This window comes from Anarhichas minor, unplaced genomic scaffold, assembly GCF_050575085.1.
Source record: "Anarhichas minor isolate MPS153535 unplaced genomic scaffold, ASM5057508v1 ptg000063l, whole genome shotgun sequence".
In the NCBI taxonomy this organism is placed as follows: Eukaryota; Metazoa; Chordata; class Actinopteri; order Perciformes; family Anarhichadidae; genus Anarhichas; species Anarhichas minor.
In genome coordinates, this window is record NW_027466509.1 from 1,209,842 (window position 1) to 1,237,556 (window position 27,715).

At 43.4% G+C, this 27,715-nt stretch overlaps 1 protein-coding gene across 1 annotated transcript; it reads right to left on the reverse strand.

Moving 5' to 3' along the window:
• Nucleotides 1-391: 391 nt before the first annotated feature.
• Nucleotides 392-27,511, reverse strand: LOC142933881 (syntaxin-binding protein 1-like). The gene is made up of 19 exons (XM_076078160.1): nucleotides 27,475-27,511; nucleotides 18,485-18,534; nucleotides 18,270-18,351; nucleotides 14,968-15,044; nucleotides 14,326-14,404; nucleotides 13,437-13,540; nucleotides 12,355-12,503; nucleotides 10,471-10,555; nucleotides 9,831-9,961; nucleotides 9,387-9,494; nucleotides 9,149-9,209; nucleotides 7,923-7,988; nucleotides 7,631-7,711; nucleotides 6,597-6,735; nucleotides 6,257-6,366; nucleotides 5,177-5,278; nucleotides 3,797-3,882; nucleotides 1,160-1,314; nucleotides 392-510 (listed from the first exon to the last, which is right to left on the reverse strand). Exons 1-19 carry the CDS (start codon nucleotides 27,509-27,511, stop codon nucleotides 392-394), a joined length of 1,821 nt encoding a protein of 606 aa, XP_075934275.1.
• Nucleotides 27,512-27,715: the final 204 nt, after the last annotated feature.

Consider the following 27,715-nt stretch of genomic DNA (forward strand, 5'->3'; position numbering starts at 1 on the left):
CCACAGATGTGTGTCCAATAAGCTGTTTGGGTGTTCACATACGTCTGGCCGTGAAGTGTTGGATAACTAGAGCTGATCACCTAATCTTATTAGCTATAACATGTTGGTAGAACATTAGTATAGTAAGTTATATTATGTATCACTTCTAAGAATCTCATATATAAAACTATCACAATAAGCATTTAAGAATATTTACCGTTACCCTTATGTGTTACAAGTTGTTGTTTTTCTCAACATTACCGACTTATTCCTTCAAGATAAAGATAAGGAACATGAGGAAAGGGATCAGCTGCTGCAGGCGGTGCAAAGGTAAGGAGCTGGTGGGTGGACGGACGGGGGGGAACACGGGGATTCACAAGTCACATCAGGATTTGCATTTTCAAACACCTTTTCATTCTGCAGGTGGCTCCTCTGGGCCCTCTGTGCCCTCTGGAGGGGTGTTGGGGTCCAGGAAGTCTGGGTGTTGAAGCTCCTTTAGGTATATCGGGGGAGTGAGAATGTGGGTGGAACCTGAAGGGGAGAAAAGGTCTGAATCCTGAATCCTTGATTATTACGTACGAAACACATTAGACTGGTCATGACAGAAAAAATAATTGACATAAGTTTAACTAAATACTGCTGAATATGAGTGTGTGAGAGGTTTGCTGACTAAAGGCCAAATGAAATCTTAACTGCAGATTCAGCTGTTCTCTCTACTTCCTGTGACACTGCATCCATTCTCACAGAGTCACAACAACATGTCAGCTCTCAAAGAGATCAAGCTCTGCTGATCATTATACAGTTTCAAAGAGATACATCAGATCAGCAAGATCCAAACACGTTTCATCCCGGAGGCTGGATCCAATATGCTGTCCTCAACCCACTAAGAAGAGTGTGATGAATACTACATCACAGGGACATATTGAGGTAATACTGCACCAGCTGAAACCCTCTTCAGAACTCATCCTTATGATGCATTTAAACTGTATTCCATCCAAGTATAAGAGAAAGTTTCATCAGTAATGTTGACATTTAGTTTTAAGACATCTTGATAGGAATAACATTTTGCATCTACTGTGTATTCTATGTGCTATTTCACTGAAGTTCATTTACTATAAAAGACTGTTTGAATGTACTGCTCTTCAGTAAAGTTGGGGGACTTTCTGTCCATTGAACTCACCAATCAGGGCCTCCCACTTGCCATTGGCCTGGGTGACCTCATAGACGCAGCGCATCTCGCTGTACGTCATCCCTCCAATAATAAAGACGATGATCCTGGGCCCCGTCTTCATCTCTGTGGGGCCCCTGTTCTTGTGCCAGTTACCATAGCGAGCACTGGAAGATGTAAAACAAGGACAGAGATAAGCATTTACTGCAAAGTATTGTGACAATGCAGGTCATTTTGTTCCCTCAGAGTCAATATTGCAAAACTCGTATTTACAATGACACTGGCTAAAATCTACTTAACCTATACTTTAGTTATTGAAGTAATATAATAATAATAATAATAATAATAATACATTTTATTTATATAGCGCTTTAAAAAGGCACTCAAAGACACTTTACAAACAATAAAAGCATTTATAATAAAAACAAAATCTACAACATAACAGTAAGAAAAAAATAAATAAACACGAAGAGAAAGAAAACATACATGACTGACTTTAGAGGTGAAAAGCATATTTGAATAGGTGAGTTTTAAGTGCAGTTTTGAAGGTGGCGAGTGACGGAGAATGTTGGGGCAGGGAGTTCCAGAGGGAGGCCCTGTCCCCCCAGGTCCGATGCTTGGACAGAGTAGGGGGGGTAAGGAGGTTGGCGTCGGCGGATCTGAGGTTGCGGTTGGGATGTGACGGTGCAGGAGGTCTAAAAGGTATGAAGGGGCAAGGTTGTGGAGGGCTTTGTAAGTGATGAGGAGGATCTTGAACTGGATTCTTTGCTGTATGGGGAGCCAGTGGAGGTTTTGAAGGACTGGGGTGATGTGGTCTCTGGTGGAGTGGGAGAGCAGACGGGCAGCTGAGTTCTGGATGTATTGTAGTTTATTGATGATTTTGGTGGGTGAGCCGTACAGGATGCTGTTGCAGTAGTCCAGTCGAGAGGTGATGAAGGCGTGGATGAGTGTTTCAGCGGCTGCGGAGGAGAGGGAGGGGCGGAGACGGGCGATGTTTTTGAGATGGAAGAAGGCAGTTTTTCTGATGTGATTGATGCGTCGTTCATAGGAGAGAGTTTGATCGAAAATGATCCCAAGGTTACGGACATGTGTGGAGGCAGGAACAGTGGTGCCATCGATGCAGAGGGAGAAGTTGTGGAGGGATTTGTTTAATGATTTGGGGCCGATGACGAGGACTTCAGATTTGTCTGTGTTGAGTTTGAGGAAGTTTGCTTGCATCCAGGTTTTTATATCTGTTAGGCAGTTGGTGATGGTGGAGTGGATGGTTGGGGTGATGGACTTGGTGGAGATGTAGAGCTGGGTGTCTTCAGCGTAGCAGTGGAACTGGAGACCATGGTGGCGTATGATGTCGCCAAGGGGGAGCAGGTAGAGGATGAAGAGGAGGGGACCGAGTACTGAACCTTGGGGGACACCTTGAGAGACTGGGGCTGTGTCAGACTTGAATTTGTTGATGCTGATGAACTGTTCACGGTCAGAGAGGTATGATTTAAACCAGGAGAGGGCTGTGCCAGTGATGTGGAGGGAGGACTCGAGATGGGAAAGGAGGATGGAGTGGTTGATGGTGTCGAAGGCTGCGCTGAGGTCGAGCAGTATCAGGATGTTGAGGGAGTGTTCATCAGAGGAGAGGAGGAGGTCGTTGGTGACTTTGATGAGGGCAGTTTCTGTGCTGTGATGAGATCTGAATCCGGATTGAAATGGTTCATACAGTTGGTTTGAGTCCAGGTGAGTTGTCAGTTGATGGGCAACAGTGCGTTCCAGTATTTTAGACAGAAAAGGGAGATTGGAGATGGGTCTGTAATTGTTGTGAATGTCGGGGTCAAGGCCAGGTTTTTTGAGGATGGGTGTGACTGAGGCGAGTTTGAGGGTGGGAGGGACGGAGCCAGTAGACAGGGAGGAGTTGATGACAGAGAGGAGGTGCGGGCGGAGGGCCGGGAGACAGGCCATAACTAAAGTGGAAGGGATAGGGTCGAGGTCACAGGTCGGAGTCTTCATGCTTCAGAGAGTGATTTATTGAGATCCGAGGGGGAGATGAGAGAGAATCGGAAGAGTGACCGGTCAGTTAGTGGAGGATTTGCAGATACAGGGTTGGACAAAGCGGGGCTGGAAGTGGCCAGTTGGTTGTAGATGGTGTCAATTTTAGCTTTGTAGAACGTCAGGAAGGAGTTGCATTTCTCTGCTGTGGAGGAGTGGGAGAGATTGTCCATAGGTTTGAGGAGTTTGTTTATTGTGGAGAAGAGGACCTTTGGGTTGGTGGAACCAGAGCGGATGATGCCAGAGTAGTAGGTGGAGCGAGCAGAGTTTAGAGCCAGTTTGTATTGCTGTATGTGTTCTTTGTACGCCAGGGTGTGAACTGTGAGGCCGGTTTTTTTGGAGAGTCGCTCTAGTCTGCGTTTCCGGGATTTCATGAGGCGGAGTTCAGGGGTGAACCAGGGAGCAGTGTGGGTGAATGAGACAGTTCTGGTTTTGAAAGGGGCAAGCTGATCAAGGCAGGAGGATAGTGTGTTATTGTAGAGGTTGACCAGGTCTGAGGGGGAGGGGCTAAGGGAGGGGGTGATTGTGGAGAATTTTTCAGTGAGACAGGCTGACAGGGATGAGGGGCAGACAGACTTGTTACCTGAAGTGTACTCGTAGTATTAAAACACAACACACCTTGATGGAGCGCTGGCTTTGGCAGATGCTTGTCTCTGGGAGATGTACGGGTATTGCTTAGCGTCAAGCTTGTCCTCAATGGCATCCTGTGGGAAAACATATAAGTTATAATAGTTTGCACTAAAAACAGACTGACCCATGTTAGTTCTCACTCAAAATACTACGGGATTAAGATGAGAGGGGGCGCTGTCTAATGAAATATTCACGAGGCTCCTGTTCAACTCATTGTTCTGGGCAACATGTTAACCATCACTACAGGATCTGCTCTTTCACAGACACGGACATGAAGAATCCAGAGGAGAATCCAGAGCCTACAGCTGGCAATGAGCTCTCTCCTGATGCCTTTACATCTTTAGTAATCTATTATACAAGACAAGGACGTAGCTTAGGACCGCATTTATATTACAGTAACAGAGTTTGTCAAAATACTATATGTAATTGCGGCTGTGATTATTACTTGGGTCTAAAAATGATATACAGTACATACGCGCTCCAGATGCCCAGTGAGCACCAACCAGGATCTCAACGTTGATTTATGGTTAAAAACTGGGTGATATTCTGTCTGCACGTCTAAGACCTGTTCAGCATCTTTTCAACCGGCTAAATTGCTAAAATGTAGAACTGGAAGAATTTATACATTGCTTTAAAAGCTGGAAGCTAAACTGTAATTCAATCAGCAGAGACATCATTTTGAGTGAACAAATGTTTTAATTGACGTGTGCACAAAAGGATGAGAAACGTGGATCGTGTTTAGTGATTGGACTCCATCGTAATATATATTTAAGGGGATGATGAATCCGTAAGTATAACTGTAAACCCCTGTGTGGAGTCTAGACACCGGTGGTGATGATGAGAGAGAGAGAGAATGCTGAGCTCAACCTGGCACTGAATGAATGATGAGTGCAGGTGAGTGAGGTGGAGGAGGATGCAACGAGTTCTCCTAAGATGACAGCTGACAGCAACAGAGAGGAGAACAGATCTCAAGTTTGACAGCAGCGACATGATGGACTGATGGAGATTATGGCGAGATCTGGTTGGTTCAACTAAAACAGTGAACGCCAATAATCAGCTGATGAAGAAGAATCAGAAGGAAACATGCAAAGCAGAACAAAGTTATGAAGGTAAGAAGATGCGGGAGGAGTGAGAGAGAGACGTGTTGACTGATGACGTATAAAGAAAGTCTTCCTGAGTGAACTCTCTCTGAGCTTCATTACGGTCAGAAGGTGGAAGTTTAAATAAACTAAATAAAGAAGGTGAGAGTAGAACTCTTTGTACTTTAAGAGGCATACAAGGTAAGAAAGTGTACATCAGACCTAATCCCTGCTATAGGTTTGTAGTCACGGTGCATGATGTCTGGTAAGCTGACAGCAGGACACGTACCTCGATGAGGTCCTTCATGAGCGGAGTCCACCTGGACAGCTGGTAGGTCTGCTCACTGACGCGCTCCTTGCGATCTGGCTTCTTGGCTTTTTTGACAGTGACCTGTGATGCAACAATGCTGATTACTCATTGGCCTTCACCATTCACACATCATAAGCATTGCTGTATAAACTGTAGATACTCATCAACCTCCTACATTCGGGGCATAGTAGTCACATGTTTACCTTTACCTCGTTGAGCTTTGCTGTCCTTGTTTTCAGCCACATGTATATTTCTGTGCATGCACCTTATATCTGTTCACACTAACAGGTTCTGATTGTTGTAGTTATTTATAAACAGTGTGAATAAGTAGTAAATGAAAGTCTTTTTAAGAACTAGTTCTTTACACGGTGCATGTTTCAGTCCGGGCTGCTGATAGATCGTCACCTGTCATCAGTTTCGGTGATGCCTACACATTTGTAACCATCTCATCAAACATGCTGACAGGGATCCACTAAGGCTTTACTGTTCCCAGCAAACATGTCCTCTTCGCTTTCTCTCCATGCAGCTTACATTCAGGTGGGCCCATAGGAAACCCATATGGGCCCACCACAGCGAGTGATCCACAGTGACACAAAGTGTGGGCGGTCCACTGAGCATCTTAGGCCCACATAATGTTACATTTTCATGTAACATTATTGGCGAACTATCGCATATAATGACAGAAACTGCTCGTCAAATCTCATCTTTACATCATACAAGTATTGTGTGTTTATCATAGATCTTCTTCCTTTGTGCCATGAGGTCCATTGTTGTCCAAAAACTACTAAAAACACAACCAATGAGCCACACTGGTGCACTGGGTGCCATGTTCCTCATACAACAGTTGGTATGATATCTTACTCAGAGTTACTCCTCATTTCTCATGTGTTTTCCTACAAATGTCCAGCAACACATTTCAATTTCCTTTCATTACATTTATAAAGTCACTTTTCACAGGAAACAACCTATAGGCAACAAACTACTCCGTTAGGTTTAGAAAGACATCGTCTTCGTGTGCTTCATGACGAGACATTAAGGTCTCGGGGCAGGATAGCTCACCTCAGAAACAATGGGAAGGCCCATGTGGGCCATGTTGGAAATGATGTCACTGTCCTCTGGTGGGATGCTAGCATGCTGGAGGAGCTTACACAGATTCTCCTCAGTCACACCTGACGCACACACACAGACACACAAACACATGCAGCATATAGGTCTCCAGTGTCTACACACATGCATGAGAGCATGCACACTGACAAACATGGTAAGATGCATGCAACCACAAAACAGAGAATAGATCAGAACTAAAGAAACAAGAAACAATATGAATGCATACATATTTAAGATTCTGAGCGTGCTTTTCTGCTTTTGTCACAATAATGCAGGACAGCGGAAGTCTGACCGTTCTTAAGGAAGATGTAGAGCAGGATAATGCGAATCTTGTCAGACACACTGACGTTGGCATCCAGCAGAATGGGTACAATGAGTCTCATGGGATCCTTGATCTTCTCTCCCTCTGCATCTATGCCCATTGCAAGATCCTTAAGAACAACGGAGGGCAGAGGAGAGCAAAGCTCAAGATGAATTCCACATCAGTACCATTTGAACAACACACAGATTCTGTGTAAACATCGAGCTTAGAAGTTAGAGAAGAGCCTGTATGTGGCTGCAAGTACCTCCAGTGGGGTGAGCAGGAAGCTGTCACATCCCAGCAACAAAGCCCTGAATTCATCTCTCCACTTTAACTACTTCAGTATTCTATACAGGCCGAGGATAAAATAGTTTGTTAAGACAAAGTTCCAGCCTGTAACGCACCCTTAAACTGCAGATTAATGCATTTACATCTTGGTTTGTGCAAACAAACAAGATACCGTGTGTTGATTAGTTAAGATGTGCTAGCAGCTATATTTATGAACTCTTTTGACGGACTAAGGCTAGCTGTGTCCAATCTTTAGACTAAAGATGTCTGTCTTGTTTTTCAGACTGTATCTGTTTACATTTCTTTAAAAACATGATAACTATTATCTATTAGCAGTTCCCTTTTGGAACCTGTCTGTGTGTTCCGAGTTGAGTTATGATGAGTTAAAGTTTCTTAATGATTCTCTTCTTGTTATTCAGAGCATTAATATGGCATCAAACTATTAGCTCTGTAAAGTTAGCTTCCATAATGAACTTCCTGTTGTTTAGAACCCTGGCATGCACCGCTCCCTTTCACCTCACGCAGGGTTTCTCCCTCCACATCTTTTTACAACTCTTCCAAGTCTGAAACATACCGGCTGACTGAAGCTCGGTTAGCACATTCCCCACTTCAGCCATACATAAATGCTGCCTTTAGCTGATCATGCTGGAATGTCACATTGATTTGATTCTTTCACTTTCCACATTATAACTCAGTCTAAGTTCTAACCACATAACAAAGGCTTCTGTGTGACTTACCTGCTCTACACGACACAGCTTGTCCACGGTGCCCTGGTAGCGGTTCATGCAGTCTTCAGCCAGGTGGAGGTGGGTTGAATACTGAATAAGTCAGAGAGGAGAGATGCTGTCGGTAACTCTCTTTAACTTGGCCTTTGTACTCAATGAGTGATACACCAACTCTGCACTGGTTGGCCAGTTTCGTTTGAAATGCTCTCGGTGCTTTGGATGAACACACTCAACCAACTCTACTGAATACAGTAACATGACATGCTGTGACTCTTTAGATGCACAGTGACACGTCAGAGCTTACCTTGCTGAGCTCTTTCTGATACTGAGGCATCTTCTTCAGCATCTGAGCCAGTTCCTTCATGGTGGTCTGAAAGACGCAGATGAGTGATATACTTTAGTGACGGTGGGAGGGATGAACTCACACAGACGAGGACAGAGAGACCGGGACACAAGCCCGCCGGTGATTTTCGTTTGGTGTACGCTGGACTGCACACGCTCGGAGGAGCCGGGCAGCGTGGGAGAGTGCACAACATTTTGCGTTGGTGTTGATTCAGTGTGTGAGGCAACCAATGAGATAGGTTTGTGTGAACGTTACCTGTTTAAGGCTGTGTTTGTGCTGAGGAGGACCTGCGAGTAGCAAAGACACAGCTACAAATAGTTATATCCAAAGTGATGCACTATAGTGACGGGGACAGTTGAATTAAATCCATCATGCCGCATGTTCTTCATTTAGTTAGGACACAGTAGATGCATGTCTGAAGAGGAAATAAGTGTGTCGTGTATGTCTTGAGTTCTTGAGCCCTTGATCTCAACACATTCACAGATTACAGTTACTGCCTCACGGGTTTAACAGTCAAACAATGACGCTGCACTTTACTTCCATGAGTGTCCAAGATGTCATCACTTCATCATTTTAACCTATTAGACATTTGTGTGAGATTTGTGATTATTAACATTGAAATTAGGGCCAAAAACATGGGTTGTGAGGTCAAAGTGACCTTGACTTTTCTAATCAGTTATTCCTTTAGTTGTAGTAAATGTTTTTAGTCAAATTTGAACACATTCCTTCCAAGCAAATAACTTTTGAAATACTTGTTTTCTCAATTAAGCTCGGATCGATTGGTGCTAAGCTAAGCTAAGATTGTAGCAGCTCCATCAACACTCAACATAACGTCATCTAAGTGTTGTTTTCATTGTTTGTACCATCTGGTTTATACACATAGTTTGTCCGGTCTCTACTAATATGAGGTATCGTAGAGCTCTGGGTGAACACCTACGGCTACAATATTTTTTCCTGATTCAACAACGGCAGGATGTCAGTGATGACGGGAGGAGCATCTTAACGCTGACACAGCGTCATGAGAATTTACCGCCCAAGTTGAAAAAAAAATGTCAATGACGCTAATTTAGCTTTTCTGCGTTGCATTGGGCGGTGCGAATAACGTACGTCCATTCACGTCCATTGGCGTCTTTGCATTGACTCGAGTGAATGCTCTGTAAACCAGAGTGATACAGTGGGTCCTCTACCTTTTCTCCAGTGTTCATCTTTTTGCTGGCAGAGAAGTCTTTCAGAGAACGAGTAACAGCCCTGTGCAGACGGAAGAGACAGAAGGAGAATCAGGAACCAGAATTGTTGTCTCGCGGTTGCATAGAACATGCATGGAGACATATGGGGATGCTCATTGTCAGCTTTGTGACAGAGCTGTAGGTTTGTGTGGTTGTTTATCCATGCCATGAGTGTGTATGTGTGAGTAAAGTGACCCACGTTGACACCTCTGCGATGTGTTTGTGTCTCAGAGTCAGCCACAGGTCATCATCCTCATCCAGCACCACTTCCTTCGTTCTCGTCTCTCCCATCCCGCTGGTCTCAAAGCTGACAGGAAGAGAAAGGGCCATAGAGGGTTTAAATACAAAGATGTGCAGATCAACACTGAAACATGTTATCATATCGATGTTGTGCAGGGCAGCCATCTCTGTTTTGCTTATCCTTTGTAGGGCATTGTTTTACCATATTGGCCTTTTTTTATTTACAAATACATGGTTTGAATTATTAATAGAGCATTTTTCATTGAATGAGATGTTGGAGGCGGAGACCACTGACACCACTGAAATATATAACTCAAACTAAGTTAAAGTCACAATGATGACAGTAGCAACCTGAGCTCAGTGACTCCCAGCAGCTCTCAGGCCTTCTCTGTAACGTCTTTACCTGTAGACGTCCTTCTGGATGCCCAGCAGGTCGTAGGCCATGGCCTGCAGCGTGAGCTCGTGCAGGACAGGTGACACGGGATCAAAGCCACGATCCAGGATGAGCAGCTGAGTACGAGACTTGTCTGGACCCTGGATACAACAGAACAGAAACAAATACAAACACTACCCATACTGTGTACATGCAGCTCATTTAATATTGCATGAATTACACAGGTTTTGATCAACTGAAGTCTGGTCAGTTTGCTAACCACAGACCGTTTGCCTTCCCATCTTTTGAAAATGCATCATTGCAGCTGCTGAATGAATACATACAATCTCCAAAATTCCAGTTATTATGAACAATGAAAGCTGCCTTAGTTTTAACCCAATGACTAGTTATTGGTCCTTTTGAAAGAGTCTCTAAACCAATAAAGGAGCATATAATCCTCTCAAAACCTCAAACTCCACAAAAGTCAGTTGCAGCATGATTTTACAGTTTTATTACCCGACAGCCAGAGTTGAATATTTCTGGGTATGGATCAATGTAATCTGCTTGTTTTGCCAGATTGTGCTTGGGTGATGTTTATCAGATAATACTATGAATGTCGATAAATATTCGCATACGAACGGTTCCTCTCATTAGTAACTTGTCTTCCTACCTCTCCCATGGTGGGGTCATCCGCCTTGTAGCCGTCTAGCTTCTCCTGTAGCATTTGGGCCAGAACTGCACAGTCTTTGTATTCCCTGAAACAATAGACATTCATCAATTTAGCATCAAACGTGAACATGCTGATGATACGTCGATTGATCATAATTTCCATAATAATCTGTATGACTAGAACAACAAGGTGAGCAAACTGTATTTAAACTTTAGAAACTCATTTAAACATGTGCTTATGTAGATGTTGAGTATAAATGTCCAGTGGTAAACATCTCGCTACTGTTCCTCCCGGGGAAGGGTTGCCCGCACCGAGACCTGTCCATCACCATTGACGATACCGTGGTGACGCCAACTCGGACTGCGAGGAATCTGGGTGTGACCCTGGACGACCAACTGTCGTTCTCAGCAAACATTGCATCGGTTACACGCTCCTGCAGATTCCTGCTCTACAACATCAGGAGGATTCACTTCCTCACTGATGAGACGGTGCAGGTGCTAATCCAGGCTCTTGTCATCTCCCGCCTGGACTACTGCAACTCTCTACTTGCTGGAGCCCCGGCGTCGGCCATCAGACCTCTGGAGCTTGTCCAGAAAGCTGCAGCTCGCCTGGTGTTCAATCGCCCCAAGTTCTCCCACACAACTTCCCTTCTCCGTTCTCTACACTGGCTCCCCCAGCTCTGACTGATTCCCCGTTACCGACCCTGCCTGTTTTGGACTTATCCGCCTTGCCTCTGCCCCGGTAATTCACTCAGTCTTCTGTCCCCGACCACGAGATCCTGCCGCTGTTTCCTCTGAGTTCTGTCTGCCTTCTCCCTTAACGGCTTGTCGTTCCACCGTGTGGGATTATCCATCTGTACTCTCCAGTGTGTCTGTCGTACTGCTCCTGGGTCCTTACCACAGTTTCAAGCATACAGGGCAATTTCACGATGCTACTGTCATTTGATCAAATATAGATCACCCAGTGACTGTCAGAGTGGAAACGTACTCTGACATCGACCTGAGTGAGTTGAATATGTGTGTAGGTGCTATGTGTAGTATGATACCCAAGCACAAACAAATTCGGCTGTCACTCAGAAAGGCAACACTATTGAAGTGGGGTGGAGTTACCTGCACTCTTGTGGCTCACATGGTAAGTTCAGTATTTCCACAGCAGCAGAGTGACTCACGCTCACCTCTCTGCTGCTCTCCGCTTGTCTTCTCTAACAGACAAACTCTTTTCATTCAACAGTTATTTCCAGTAGCTTATTGTAATTAAGGATCCATCAGGAGATTATAGTGATTATGCTTCAAACTGCTGCCCAGAGTGTTTAGTTTTATTGTAGTTATGGAAGCGAATGGAAATAATTAGTGAATGAACATAGTATATTTGTCAGAGAGTAGAAACTGGTGAGTGAGTATGACATGACTCTGGATCTATACTGATGGCATTAGTGCTATAGTAAAAGAGAAATGCACATCAGATTATCTTAATCATGAGGTAAGCATGGAAGATGCTGTGAGTTTATATCAACCAGACAACATGTTCAAATAGAAATGAAGAGCAGTGGAGGATGAGTTATTAAGCCACTCTTGAGAATGTATAGTACTGAGCTACTGGAACAACAGCCACAGTGTGAACATCCAGTTGGATTTATCGTCTCATTTCAGACACAATGTGGCAGAGGAACCAAAATCAAACAGAGGAAGCTGCATGTCATGTATGATGCAGCTAATGCAGCAAATGAATATGTTTGCTTTGGAGTGTAATATTCCCCAGACACGCGTCAACACGGCTAGCAGTCTGGTCAAAACTTAAACGTAGCCTTCATCACACCAATGCTCAATGTTCGGGCATTGGAGTGAACAAAGAGGAGTGTTGAAAAGGATTGCTTGCTGCTCTCACACTCTGTATCGGACTCCAGGATACTCTGCGAGTGTGGCACAGAGGGTGGCGAGCTGCTCAGCACAACGCTCCAGCATGTTGTTCTTCACGTCAGCCTTGAAGGGGCTGTAGAAGTCCTGGAAGGCATCATCTTTGTCCAGGGAGAAGACCTGGATACAGAAGACACGACAGAGACACAACATGAGAGACAATCTCAGCTTTAAATTGATTAGTGCTACGCTGTTGATCAACGGGGAGACCTGAACCCAAAGTGACCCAAAGCAAGAATAGCTTGTATTTGACACAGGTATGCATTATTATACTTTATTATACACAGCTTTGATGAAGAGCTTTGGTGATCTATGATGATCTAAATGATGTTATAAAAGATTTGCTTGAGTGATACTTATTGAGTAAATACAATATTTGGGATTGAAAATGGTAAAATAATAAATACAAACAGATAGTCCAGCAGAAGCTTCTGTCTAAGAGTAGTGTCAATGACACTAATTAAACTCTTTCCCACACACACACTGACTCAAACACACAGACGCATACACCCATCTGTTACTGACGACATCACTAGATAACATCCCTGTGCTTTATTCTGTCCTACATCTTATCTGTGCTCTCATTGGTTGCAGAGAATAAACATTGGTTCTGTCAGCAAATGCAATAAAGGGATGAGAGCCGGGCAGGGCTGGGATGATGCGTCCCTCCCTCTCCGGATTAAAACTGCAGGACAACAGCAGAGGATTTAAGGCTCAAGCTGATCCAACTCGAACACTGTTGGTCTGATCCTCTTCAGCACAGTTTCTCCGTAGACTGATGTGCAGTAAAACAAAGAATACACACACCAAGCCATCAGAATCCTGTGCCAGAGACATAATGCATTCCCTTACATGACCTTACTTAATCAGCTCTAAAAAGTCATATTTGGTTAATATGAGATATTACATTATCATCTTACAATGAAAACAAACTCCACTCAAGAGAGAGGCATGTTTCTCTGCAGGCTCTACACACTAACGCCGACCCCAACCCTGTGGTCGACAGTGATGAGCAGCTAACGTGATCTGATCCCAGTCTTCATGATGTCTTACCTGAGATTCATAGGGCAGAAAGGCGATGTGGATCTCAGTCAAGGCCTTCATGGCTTTGGAGGCGCGAGATTTGGTCAAAAGTCCAAACAACATTTCCGGGATCGCTGGTGAGAATCACAGAATAACACGGTGGCTTAGTGAGGAAGCAGCTGCACAGAATAATGTCAACGTTACGTCAATCAAATCAGAAAATATAGAATGGACCTCTTGTTGATAGATAAGATAAGGTTGTTTAAACATAAAGGTCAGTGTAATACTCACAGGGAGTACTACACAACTTGTTGTATAATGTCTGGTGTTAATGACAAAAACACAGCCCTGATGATGTCATCAGTCATTCCAGCTTGACCTGGTAGACAGACTTTTAAACAGAAGCCTACAAAGTGTGACGTGAGGTTTAAAAGAACATATTGAGTTGCTTTACGGGAACAGTCAGATCCAGCAACACCAGAGATGTTTGAGGATCCTACAGCAGAGCACACAAGTTCTCTTCAAGGCTGCTGGTTGATTGGTAGAGATGAACGCTGCTCTCAGGTCAGCATTAGGTCTGTTCTTGTCCACCACATTGTTAATTCAGATCAGGTCTGACTGTTGTTGGGTCCCTTTCAGATTAGGTCTAATTCATAGGATCCATAGGTTTTGTAGGCTGATGTCTAATCCAGTGACCCTGCAGCCACACATTGCTGCTGTGTCCATCAGTCAACAAAGAGAAGCAGACATCTGTGGCTGTTCTAAGATTCGTGGAAGTTCTAACAGGAAGAGCAACTGATCAATGTTTACTTTTATGGCAAAATATCAGATTATGATTTAGCAGTTTACTTATTGTACGGGGATAAAGGTGTACCGTAGTTATTTCAGTTATTATTGATGGCAGAATGGATTTACTCACTGTCGGTGAAGAAGACGTGAGCTCCGCGGTACCTCGGACACTGCGGGTCTCTGAAGTCATCAATCAGAGCCTCAACAGACTGAGACAGCAAAGGAAAATGTTTCAGCTCATGAAGTGATGTAAAAGGGAAGAACAATTCTTCATTCTGTTCAAAACATTGTTCAACAAAATATTGAACAAAACCCACAAGATGACTATTAAAAGAACAGCGTGGCGGTGGTGGCCTGAAGGACAGAGGAGCAAGCTGGTGACTAGAGGGGCGTCGGTTCCCCGGGACCATCTTGGTGGGAAAGTGAAAAGCAACGCTTGCTCCTCCCTTATTACCACCACTGAGCTGCCCTTGAGCAAGGCCCTTAAGCCCAACTGCTGCAGTGCAGCTGCTTCGTGGGCAGCACATCACACTGTGAGTGTACAGCTTCAGGTGTGATTGTGTTACTGAAGGTGATGTGATCTGATCAGTGTGCTCCTGAAAAAGAGCAATACAGATATTGCAATTTTTATGACCAAACTAATAATAACACCCACTGGAGCTGCATTTATAGGTATTCAAATGACTGCTACTGTGGGATGAAGAGTCAATGAGAGACCGTGTGTGCTGCTCCATAGAACCCTAACTGCCTGTAGAGCAGCTGTACCACTGACCTCATCTGAGGGTGTGATCAGGTAGATGGCCTCCATGCTGGGCAGAGGCTCACGGCGCTTGGTTATGTCTTCTACAACTGGAGAGAACAGGAAAACAACAATCAAACTCAGCTTTTAGCTTGATTACACTTGAACTAAGCTTTCCCTCTCTGCGCTGCAGAACCCTGCACAGAGGACGGGGACCGTCCTCGACTTCCAACACTTATTTTAAAACACTGAAACATTTAAAGGCTGCTGAGCTGTCTGTCAAATGTAACATCAAGCTTTGAAATATGTCTTTGTTGAGCGTCATTTGAAAAATTGTTTTGACCTTTTGTCTAAATTGGTGCCAGTAATAGTCAGGGCAGTATGTTAGTTGTGTATATATATATTATATATATATATATACACATATATAATATCATGTGATGTGATGTATATAGTTCCTCTCGCTGTAAAACATTATAATGCTTTTATAATAAAGGTCACCTCTAACCCAGCAGCTGCAGCTGGATCTTAAGAGGTTAAATCTATCAACACAAACTGATTGAAGTGAATGTGTTTTTTTAATGTGTCATAACAGAAACTGAGTATTTCACTCTGACACAACTTTTTGATGAACTTAATAAACACATTTTTCCCCAAAAACTCTAAACACTAAATCGACTCAAACTATAGATGATACCTGAAACAATTCTACTTTACCTGTAGAACTATAGAGTGCTATATGCTAATATATGCTATTGTAAAGTATGTTTATAATGTGTCATAGACATGGGAGTCATAGGAAGTGTTACCAACGTTTGTGTTGTAGACTAATCTTAATCATTATTACTGAACCTGAGCAGTCGGGATACCTCGTTAACTTAAGGTTGGTCGGTGTACCGTCACGCCCCTTCAGTCTGCTCACCTCCAGACAGCTCAACCACGATGGCCGGATATTAACCGGACATCTACATCTATTTGATTGACTCACCACATTCCATTGGGCTAAGTTGTCTGTAAATAACAAAGCAGTTAAGAGCTGTTTGGCTGAGATTTACTGTGAGACAATAGTTTGATGCTTCTACACTGTATTACTGTGATGTCACAAGCATCACTTAACTTGGCACTTTGTGTGATTTGTGATCGCTTGCTGTTATTAATCCAGTCTTTGATTGTATGACTGCTTATCTACTGTATGTGCAGCACTTTGGGCAACCTGTGTTGTATTTTAAAATGTGCTATAAATACATGTTGATTGATTGATTTAGCCGTTTACCACACTGTCAGTAAATACATGTTGATTGATTGATTGATTGATTGATTGATTGATTGATAGATTTACCACACTGTCAGTAAATACTCACGTATCTAATGTGCCTCAAATCTCAGTGAAACGGTCTCTTTAGCATTTTCCTATTTCTCTCCTTACATCACAGTCGCCTACCACTCCTTCCCCCAGAAGGAGTCGCAGCCTTGGTGATTGGTGCTTGATGCCAGTCTGGTCCATAGAACAGATGGAGACTTAAGGTCTGGTATGATGTTAAAAAGGCAAAAGACTTCTCTGAGTCAAACCTAATACCATCTTTGTTGAGTGTTAGAGTTGGTGCCAGTGCTCTGACCCAGATGTTTCTTTCTGGTTGAAATAATGATCCTGCTTTAAAGGAACATTTCAACATTTGGTGAAACGGGCTTTATGCTTTGTTAGGAGTGACTATTCACACCATGGCCTCTGGGATCTATCAATTCTGATTGGCTGAAAGGTGTGGATTAGATTTTAGTGACCGGGTACTGGATGTGTGTTAGGTTACAGCTCTGAACTAGAATGTGCATTCTCTACAGAACATGTGTGTGAGAGCTGTTAGCTGCTGCTCTCAGGAGCTGCTCAACAGCAACGTCTGTTATTGCCACCTACAGGGGAACTGTACCAACTGTGTGCTGCAGACTTGTTGTGTAAATTTGCTGAATTTGGTTTCCATATAATATTAGATGGAATGTTACAAGAGTAACTAAACCCACAAACCCCTGTTCAGAGGAACCCTCCTGTAAATGAGTATTTAGTGGTGTTGATGGATTCAGGTCCTCATCTTGACATTTTAGTGCAACGTGTTTGATTCTTTATTGTGTTATGAACATGCATAGAGACTGCTCTCTGCTGGTTGAAACACAGCTTTTGCAGTTGATCGGCCTCATATATCGCTCTCTGCATGCACACATTCAACCATACATGCTCAACGCATAGCTCCCTCAGAACGTCGATGCGTAAAGGAGCCTGCGGATCAATGGCGCTTTATGGTGAATCACAGAAAGCTCCGAGAGGAAGGCGAAGAAAAGGAATGTTTGTGATACAGAAATGGAGGTGCTTGTGGGTGAGCTGGTCCCTGAACAACCGTGCCTCCTTGTTCTCCCATAAACAGAGCCAGGGCATCCATCATTACAAGTGTCACTGCAATACGTATGAGTTTACAGTCATCAGACTGACTTATTGCAAAATGATAGTTTTCATTTACATATATATTAAGATATTATTGAAAGATACTGACGCTCTGATGATAATTTCATCAGCTGCTCCACAGTGTTGGTCGTCAGGCGCTCTACTCTGTGCTCTGGTCTGCAGACAGCGCTGATGAGATGTTGAGATGGATTTGATTTGATATTTGAGCTGCTCTATATCTTTGAGAACTGAAAGGTGCTTATGGAATAGTTATGGCTCATTGAAACTAGCACTAATAACACTGCTGGTTCCAAAGTTTAGGATGAAGTGGATCTATAAGAAACGTGTGATGTGAAGGGAAATGGCTGAATGAACATTTCATTTCTTGTTCTGGCTTCTATTCACCACCTCACTATCTGCGTCCTCTCTCCCTCATCTCATTAACATGCACACGCATGGGTCAGAGGTTCAATTCAATTTATTGTTGTTTAGCCCAAAATCACACATTTGCCTCAGAGGGCTTTACAATCTGTACACATACGACATCCTCTGACCTTTGACCCTCACATCAGAACAGGAAGAACTCCCCAAAAAACCCTTTAATTAACGGGGAGAACAGAGGAAGAGACCTCAGAGAGCAACAGAGGAGGATCCTCCATCAGGATGAAGTGTGATAGATGTCATGTGTACAGAATGAACAACATAACAGTTATAACACTATATAGATACATACATGTGATCTAATGTGATCCACTGTTTCAACAAAACATGAATATCCATAAATACTTCAACTGAACAGTCTAGAGATGAATCCTCTATGCTTGTGGTCGTTACTTGCACTACATTTGACTGAACTGATGTCACAGCTGCAACACAATTCTACTTCAGTGACCTGTGTGGTACTTACTGGTGATTCCCTCTGACATGATATCTGTCATCTTACAGCAGGACGAGATCATCCTCATGCTCAGCTTGTCCACCACCAGCACCTGTAACATAATTACACACAGCAGGGGCCTTCATGAGGATGTGATGTTGACATCTTAAGTGGTTTTATTCATATCCAATGTCAAGATCAAAGGGGAGTGATGCCAAACTTGATCAGAATAACAGGACCCTTACCTTCCATTTCCCTTTTTCTCTTGCTTTCTTGATGACATTGTTCATTATCTCTGTAGAGAAGGACAAAGTTATTTCAGTTTGATTTAGACATACACCTGTAACCTGGGTTTCACATGACACAGTCATTCTTAACAGTATAATGTAATCAGACCCAGGATGGATTCACCATCAAAAGCAAATAGTCACACAATGTGTGTACATGGACACAAATGTTGTTTCGCTCAGCTTCACTTCTCTTCTGGTCGCTCAGCACCAGGGACGTCGTTAGGCGAAGCCCCCCTAAAATGTTCTTCAGCCCCCCCAAATAATTTGGCATTATTGGCTTTAAAAAAAAAAAAATATATATATATATATATATTTTTATTTTTACTTTGGTGATGTCATTCTTAACAAAATATTCCCGGGCACTAGGACCTTGGGGAGGCTGCTGTGCTGGCTTTCTCACTCTGCCAAGTAAGGTCTCTCGTCAACGACAGCCAGGATTATAGCCAAGGAGTTTAGCTCAAAGCAAATGATTACAAGTGATCTGGAGACATTTGTGGGCAGAATAGACCATGAATCACACTTTATAGCAGAGGCATGTGAATGGGATTGAGAGTATTGCACCTTTAGGTACATGGTTGATCAGTGGTACTTTAAATTGTCTGAAATCTCCTGTGCATTGGATTCTAATTTTGAAATAATTTGAATGTATTTGTGTGTATTGTTTTTATCTGCCTCTAATGCTGTCCTGGATCTAGTCCTATAGTGTTTTTCTCTGTACATTGCAATCCTAGTTTGACTTGATTATAGTGAATGCATTGGGTGCCTTCCATTTCAGCCCATCATACAATATTTATCATTCGATAATTAAGATGTACTTGAAATGTGTTTTCCTCCATTGAATGGTATATTTGACACTGAACTAGTTCATCTTTATCTCAGTGATAGTGTCCAAATGAGCATAAAATATCACTGGTATGTAAAAACTACACGGACAACAAGATAGATGTAAATGTTGATCAAAATCTTATTCCCTTCTGCTCATAATAAAACAAGTAAACAACTCAAAGGTTGACACTGTCAGGTCCGTTCTCCATCCATTGTGTGCGGTCCCTTTAAGAATTAGGATTTGGGAGTGACGCGGATATGAAAGCTAGTTTATCCGTCTTTCCTTTACAAGCAGGAAAATTATTACTCTCTTTATTTGAGAAAAGTTCATATTTGTGTTGTCAAATTTCACTATGACCCTGAAATTCTGTCTCTTGTGTTATCATATACTGAATGCAAGCAAAACTACAGAGCAAAATCACACTCTTTCTGATTGAACAAATCTATGAACTGTCTGAAACAATGGATATCCACGGCCCCAAATGGGCCCCAAAAAAAATTGCCGCACACTACGTGCACAAACATGCCCCTCCCCTTGGGGCTAAGCCCCCCCTTCTTTGAATCCTAGAAACACCCCTGCTCAGCACAGATTTCAAACAAATGTTAGGATTAGGCGACAAAAGCTGAAGTCTCTGGATCCAGTGAACATCCAGCCAGAGAGCAAAAACATTACAGCAGGTTACTAGGCAGACTAGGGAGACTAGGCAGACTAGGGAGACTAGGGAGACTCGGCAGACTAGGGAGACTAGGGAGACTAGGCAGACTAGGGAGACTAGGGAGACTAGGCAGACTAGGGAGACTAGGCAGACTAGGCAGACTAGGGAGACTAGGGAGACTAGGAAGACTAGGCAGACTAGGCAGACTAGGCAGACTAGGGAGACTAGGGAGGGAAATACCCTCGGATCACTCTGCCTTACTTGATCCAAACAAAAGGTTTTGCATGCCCAAGTGACCACGCCCAACGTCCTGAACTGAATTGCACCCATTCCCATCTGATCAATCTATTTGTATTGTTTAGTAGTTTTCTTGTTGATTCTTTTTGTTTCAGTTCTAATACTTTTTTGCTGCGAGTCTGAGTTTCTCTTCAGGGCTCGACCGAAGCTCAGGGTGCACAGTGGGGAGAGAACACTGTGATACATGCACCTCCGTACTGTAAACACATCATGTTCACATCGTTTACATTTAGCAAGTTATTGTTCACATGAATACCTGTGGCCACCAGCAGCAGAGATATGTGTGTTCTATCTGCAGTCTCTTGCTTTTTGATACCACGATTCATTATTCAATCCTGACTTTAAATGAGCTTCTCTGCTTCTGAATGAGCTATTCCACACAGATTCATATAGAGTAACGCCGTAGCGTCTGCTGCTAGTACATTAAAGGGATAGTTGGGTGTTTTTAAGTGGGCTTGTATGATGTACAGTCAGTGTATTACCTACACTACATGGTGGTCAGCACGCCCCCAGTTTGGAGATGCACTTCAGTTCCCCTTCAGAAGATATTGTAAATACAGCGAGCATACATATGAACTGATATTCATTGATTATTGGTAGCTGGTAGAACACTGTTTGTTGCTGCTCTAACCCACAGCGCTACGTAGCTTAGCTCCCGTGCTGATGCTTCTCTCTGTTTGTGCTGAATGCAGTCGACTGGAGCACATCGCTCATACAAAACATGAACTACCTCTTTAAGCAAATCTACAAACCCCTTTACCTGACTGTCAAAATAAATTGTGTCAGCAGAATTATTACAGGAGTTCTCACTTCATGTAAACGTACTGACTGCTTTTGTAACAGAATGTACAACTGTGGGATTGTTGAATGTGATTCTGATTCAAATTCCAAACAACTTTATCAATTCCACTAAAGAGAGATTAGTAAGCGACACTTTGTGCTGATGTTGTCTGTTATAATGTTGACTCTAGCGCTGCCAGATTCACCCAGAGATCCCCAAAGCAAAGACAATCAGTGAGTCCCTTTCATCCAAACTATGCACTGTGTATGTGCTAGAAAACTGTAATAATTAAACGGCCGTTTTGCTTAATATTTAAGCATTTTCTTTACATAATGTGGCAGGAGGATTTGCATCATAAAAAACTAATTTCTGAAATATCTGTTTGCTCGTACGTGCAAACTATCATCTCACTCCAACTGGAGGAGTTCACGACAAACACCTAATTACTGAGCTCCTTTTGTGACAGCCTTGACCATAACAACTGTAACATACTGAACACACGTGCAAAAAATGACAAACACACACAATCTCGTGCAACCCTGATTGTGCAAATCCTCTTCCAGCACAGACAGCGTTCGCCTACGCAGCTGCAGCGTAATCAGACAGCAGGGAAACAGAGGGACAGAGGAACAACACCAGAGCAACTAAACCATACATATGCACTGACATATCATCAATAATAGGGTTGAATTTATTAGAGACAGAATATCATAAGGAGGTATGTCAGTCAAGCTGAAGACAGAATCCAGCATTAGTGTTGATGTCCCTGGGGTTTAAGCATCTGTCCCGTCTGTCCCACTGAACATGAAGGAGGGACCAGCCCACTGCAATCACTGCCTCTAATCTGCCAATCCTCCCAATCCTCTTACCCCTCCACTGCTCCCCACCGCTACCTCTGAGCCGATTCTGTGTGAGCGGATGTGACGTCACAGGGAAGCAGCGTCACTGACTCACACACACACACACACACACACACACACACACACACACACACACAGATGAGTACACAGCACACATCCTACAAAAATGAGTCAATATGTCGCGGATCAATCGAGAGCCACGGTGACATCTCACTAGAAGAGCTGCTCCTAAAGTGTCATGAGCACGTTATCATGACATTTTGGCCACATGATAGCAGTAAGATGCTTCGTGGCTGATCTCAATATTTTTAAATGAGATATATCTCTAATGTCACGGATTTAAAAAACAAGTTTATACGATTTATAAAAACATATTTCCATAAAGGTGAATCAGATATTTCAAATGCCACCTTCTCCAGTCAGGAGGACCCGCGTGACTGAGGGAAGCTGGTGATGACAATACGTGTGAATGCTCCTGTTTATCCAATTGGTCAACAGGATTAAGTGGAGGTGTTAGTGGGAGAATGGGAAGCCACCCGACAACAAGCTTCACAGGCAGGATGAACAACAAGAGGCTGCTGTGGCAGATAGATCTGTCTGATCCAGGTTCAGAGTTTTGTGTTTCATCACGATCACGAGCTGTAACTATGTAGGAGAGCAGCTCCTCTACGATCAGATCAGTGACATGATAGAAGAGGAGATTGTACTGTTCATTGAAACTTTAGTTAAAACACTGTCTGACTGGCTGTAACCTCCCCGACCCTGAAACAAGCTCTACTGTGTCCACTCTGTATGAAGAGACTGTATTCAATCTTTTCAAACAGGGTCTGAACAAACACACAGCATCTTCAATATGTTCTCTGGAATACCTGGTATTGTACCACACAGGCACACACTGTACTCAACCTGACAGCACCAACAGCAGACGGTGTTAAACTTTATTTCAATAATCACATTCATACAGAGCATAAGCAAACTAAGCAGCTGCTTAGGGCCCGATGGCGACCCGATGGCACTCACAAGAGCCTAAAATATCCCACAAGAGAGCTCGACACAGACCAGGCGACCCGATACGCAGGTAGTGTAGGCCCCCGCCTTTCCCATGTGTCAAAGCAGGTGTCAATGTTTACAACAGGGTTTTGTGAAAAAAGAAAAGAAACACCGTGAGAGTGAATCACGGTTACAGCAATCAGGTCAACTTGTGTTCTCTCCTCTCCAGGTTTGAAGTCAGAGAACAGTGACGGTGAGTCGCTGTGCTCGCTGTCAGAGCATCTCTTGGTCTGCTCTTTCTTGCTTGCCCCTCAGTCACTTCCAAGGCTCTTCTGTGACTTTTTGTCTGACAAAGTGAAATACTATTTCATACATTTGATGAATGGCAATGGCCAACGGTGTTTATTAACTGCAGCTCAGAGAAGATAACTGACCAGTGCAGAAAGTATCTGGTAGAGGTGACCCTCCTTAAAGGAACACATCATTTAAAACAAGACAACGATTATCTCATCTCTCAGTCCAGGTATAGTTACCACTCTGGACTGATGCGAGATGGGAAGTTTAACATGTAAAATGTTGATCAGATATACTGGAGGTTAATATGAATCCATGCAAATCTCTCAGTAAGAATAACCATCAAGTAGCTGTTCATCCAAAGCCTGTTATAAACAGTGTAATGTATAAGAGTTGGGGGAGTCAGTTTGAATGGGCCCAATGCAGCTTTTAAATAATTATAAATAATATTATTATTTATACTTTACATATTTTTTGTACAAGCTCAGACTTAGTTCATCCAGCGAACACAAAGTTGTTATTATCTACGTTTTATATTTTCGACAATCTATTATTAATTGTTTATGCTAAAATGCACTAATCTTAATACTCTGTAGGAAATATTATATTTAATAAATGTTCTGCTCTGTCCTGCGTAGATCTACGTATTCTTAGACCGACAGCTGTTTTAAAGGAGGAGGATTGTAGTGGCAGCACACAGGTGTGTGGCAACAGCAAATGGTTGCCATGGCTAATGGTTCAGGTGAGAGGGCTCCTTGGCAGAAGTTAGCTTGGGGCCCCAGGGAGATCAGGGAGATCAGGGCTGGCCCTGGTGCAGCTACTTACATACAACTTAACCTCTGGTCAGTGGTACTGGAGCCCCACAGGGAACTGTTCTGTCTCCCTTCCTGTTCACCTTGTACACCACTGACTTCCAGTACAACTCGGGGTCATGCCATCTGCAGAAGTTGTCTGAGGACTCTGCAGTGGTCGGGTGTATAAGGGACGGACAGGAGGAGGACTACAGGGCAGTAGTGGATGACTTTGTGGAGTGGGCCAGTAGAAATCACCTGCATCTGAACGTGGCCAAGACCAGAGAGATGGTGGTCGACTTCAGGAGGAAGACGACGGCTCCACAACCGCTGAGAGTTCTGGGAGAGGACGTGGACATGGTGGAGGAGTACAAGTTCCTGGGTGTCTCCATCAACAACAGACTGAACTGGACTCAACGCTGCCCGGAGACACCAACAGACTTAACAAACTGGTTAAGAAGGCCGGCTCCATCATTGGCTGCAAACTGGACAGTCTGGAGAAGGTGGTGGAGAGGAGGACACTGAAGAAACTATTATCCATATTGGATAACCCGGACCACCCTCTCCACCACCTACTGCAGGGACAGACTGATCCAGATACAGGAGAACATTGCTGTTATAAGACTCTATAATAAATCACCTCTGGTCACATCAATCACAAGACTATAACACTGTTGTTGTTGGTTTGTTTTGTTCAATCTTGCACTATTGTTTAGTTCGTTCATTTAATATTATTCTATTTTATCCTATATATTGTGCATTTGATATTTGCATTTTATACCTAATATTTTTTACTCTGTTATTTTTGTTTTAGCCTAATAGCTGCTGTAGTGAAAAACATTCTCCTTGCAGGATTAATAAAGTAACTATCGATATCTATCTAGCGCTTTAAACTGTTGCTATTGGGTTCATCAGCGCACATGCACAGTCATAAAGATTTGATGCTTTTTTTGCGCCCTGGTGCCAGCGGGCCTCCCTAAAGTCCTCACTTGCAACAGGATGCGTCTGTGCAGATGACTGCCACTGTCATTAGGAGCTCACACAGCCAGTGAGCTAAACGCTGTTCTGACAGAGACACACCTTGCGAGTGAACCTCTCTTATGAACAGCTGCTGTGTCCTTCTTTTGTGTACCGTGTATACAGCATACTGAGACAGAGCGCACACAGGCCAGAGTCGGTGAGACACTTCCCCTGCCTCATTCTGATGACCAAAGGATGCTCAAATAGCAATCTCTCTCTACAGCCTGTGTGGCAGGAGGAAATGGCTTTAGCATTCCCTTCCACTGTAGAGAGGGCCAAATCGTTATTCACCAATGTTTGAAGGTTAACACGAGAGGCCTGGCCTGTCTCCAGGAGGAGGAGGGAGGGGATGTCCAGCTGTGACAGTGCATCTCTGCACCATGGAAGCTGCCCCAGCTTTCCTGCTAGCAGCTGCACCAGCTTTGGCAACCATGATGCGGTTGTGTGTTGTGGTGCCACCAGAATGATGTACACCGCTCTGATGGAGAGAAAGTGGCTGTGAGACCACAGCAGAAGGCTCCTGGTTGTTTCCAGCAGCCGGGCTGAGCACACGCAGCCCTGATGGTTGATGTACGTTGTCGCTGTCAGTTTGTCTCTCCTCACCATGACGTGTCTGTCTTTTAGTCTTTTAGGAGGTAGAGCCAGAAAAAGAACCCGCTATGGAGAGAGCCGACTCTTGCCCCTCACAGCGTTCCTCATTCAGAATGTCAGGGAAGTTGCAGGTGGAGACAATGCAGTAATCCTGACAGTCTACCCATCTGATGTCCCCACCACGTGTCACAGTTTGAAGACTTGGGCCACAGACCAAGCGTTGGTATTTGACAAGTTGGGAATGAGAACGTGTTTAATACAGAGCCGTGTAGTCATCGGTAGTTAGCCTGTTACCATATCTTGTGTGCAGTGTTCTCCTGGTCTTCTCCTTTGATAACAGAATAACAGAAGGTATGTGCAGTTCTCCTGGCCTTGTGTCCACCAAAGCATTCTCTCTTGAGTCCAGTGTATTTCTTTATTTGCAATGGGTGCGCTGCATTTTTACACTATGCAGCAAATACCAGCAACATGACAAGGTGCTGAGCTTCTATTCTGCATTGAGCACGTTTCACATTTTTCAAGTCACCATGAGCTAAAAAATTGTCACTTTTGGGTGAAAAACTTTCCTCGTCATTGTCACTTTTATCAAGCCGTCCAATCACACTGGAGGACAAATAGCCTACCACAAAGACATGATCAAATGTGCTTTATTTTTGAGTGTGTTGTGGGCTTATTGTTTATGTTATTCTAATGTTTTTAATTGTGTTTATTATGGACTTCATGGTGTCCTCGTGTCTGGAGCACTGGACTAAAATAATCTCCCCATGTGGGATAATAAAGTTGATTTAAATCTGAACAAAATAAAGGTATCCAAGATGTTTCCTCGTCTGCAAAATCTCATTAGCCACACAGAGCAGCAGGTGGTGTGCTGCATGCTCCATTATTAACTTATTTCTTTGATTTTCTTTGACTGTTGCTTTCCTTGTTTGTGTCTTCTTTGTTCCTTCTCTGATGAAGATGTCAGTGATGAGGAGGCCAATAGTTAACCAACCTAAAAGAGTGTCTTATTGGAAATAGGCACTATCTAATCAAACAATGAAACTAAAATGTAAAACTGCAGCCATGAATATTTCCTGACACTTTTCACTCTCGTGATTTGTTATTGCCTGGAAAGAAAAATCGTCATTAAATTCTATTGGATTTGTTTGAGTGTGCGGAGAGGTCTGCGTGAGAGCAAAGTGAGCTGACGCATTTAATCTCTCTCTACATTATAATAAAGACTGCATGATGTTTGATAATGGACTGCTCTATGCTGATGTTGAGATGCTGCAGACAGTAGAAACACACGTGTTTACTTGTTAGAGTTGCTTTTGGAGTTGATTCTGTCCTCGTGCACCTCTCCTCTGAAAATTATGTCAAATTCTTAATCCGCACAGACACAGATTAGCGAGGCAGGATTTACACCAAAGCAGCAGGGCTCCGTGCCCTCATACTATACACGGCCATGAAGGATAGAAACTTCGTCTAACGACAACACCACCGGACATATTCATATTTATAATTCATATCACTGACACTACAATCTGGAGAAACTACCATTTGGCGAGCCGCATGGCTCGGATGGATCTGTGCGTGTTTTACGCACCAAAGTTCCCAAAATGATGATAATAAAAAAACACTGTCACCAAGATCTGCACTGACCCATGTTACAGTCAATAACCAGAACGGTTACATAACGCAAGCAGCGCTCATACCTCAGGTTTGGTGAAGGGATAGCCCTCCATGCCTCAACAATACTTTACATGATTTTGGAATAATGCTCATTAATCAAACGGGGATTATTTTTTAACACCTTAGTATACCGGAAGTACAAGTATTCTAATACATAAAATACACTTACTTTCTCCAACAATAGCTTTTAGTCCAAGTGGTGCCATGATGAGCCCTCTGGTGATGTCCACCTCGCTGCACAGAAAACAGATCAGCGGAGGAATTACAGTGAAGTACGTAAGAATAAGTAACACACTTCCGTTCCAATTAATCCAAAATAAAAGCCTTTAGAAGGAAAGTAGTGCAGGGCCATTTGTAACATAAGTAATCATTATTAAATAGAGCACTGCGTGTTTCAACGAGGAGTTTAT

What these genes read in the sequence shown, in the direction of transcription:
- LOC142933881 (XM_076078160.1), bottom strand. Translation starts at nt 27,511, where the DNA reads ATGGCACCACTTGGACTAAAAGCTATTGTTGGAGAAA. An exon ending in AAAAGCTATTGTTGGAGAAA is followed by an intron (nt 18,535 to 27,474) that starts GTAAGTGTATTT and finishes CCTTCTCTACAG; the next exon opens with AGATAATGAACAATGTCATC. An exon ending in ATCAGAAAGAGCTCAGCAAG is followed by an intron (nt 7,712 to 7,922) that starts GTAAGCTCTGAC and finishes TGACTTATTCAG; the next exon opens with TATTCAACCCACCTCCACCT.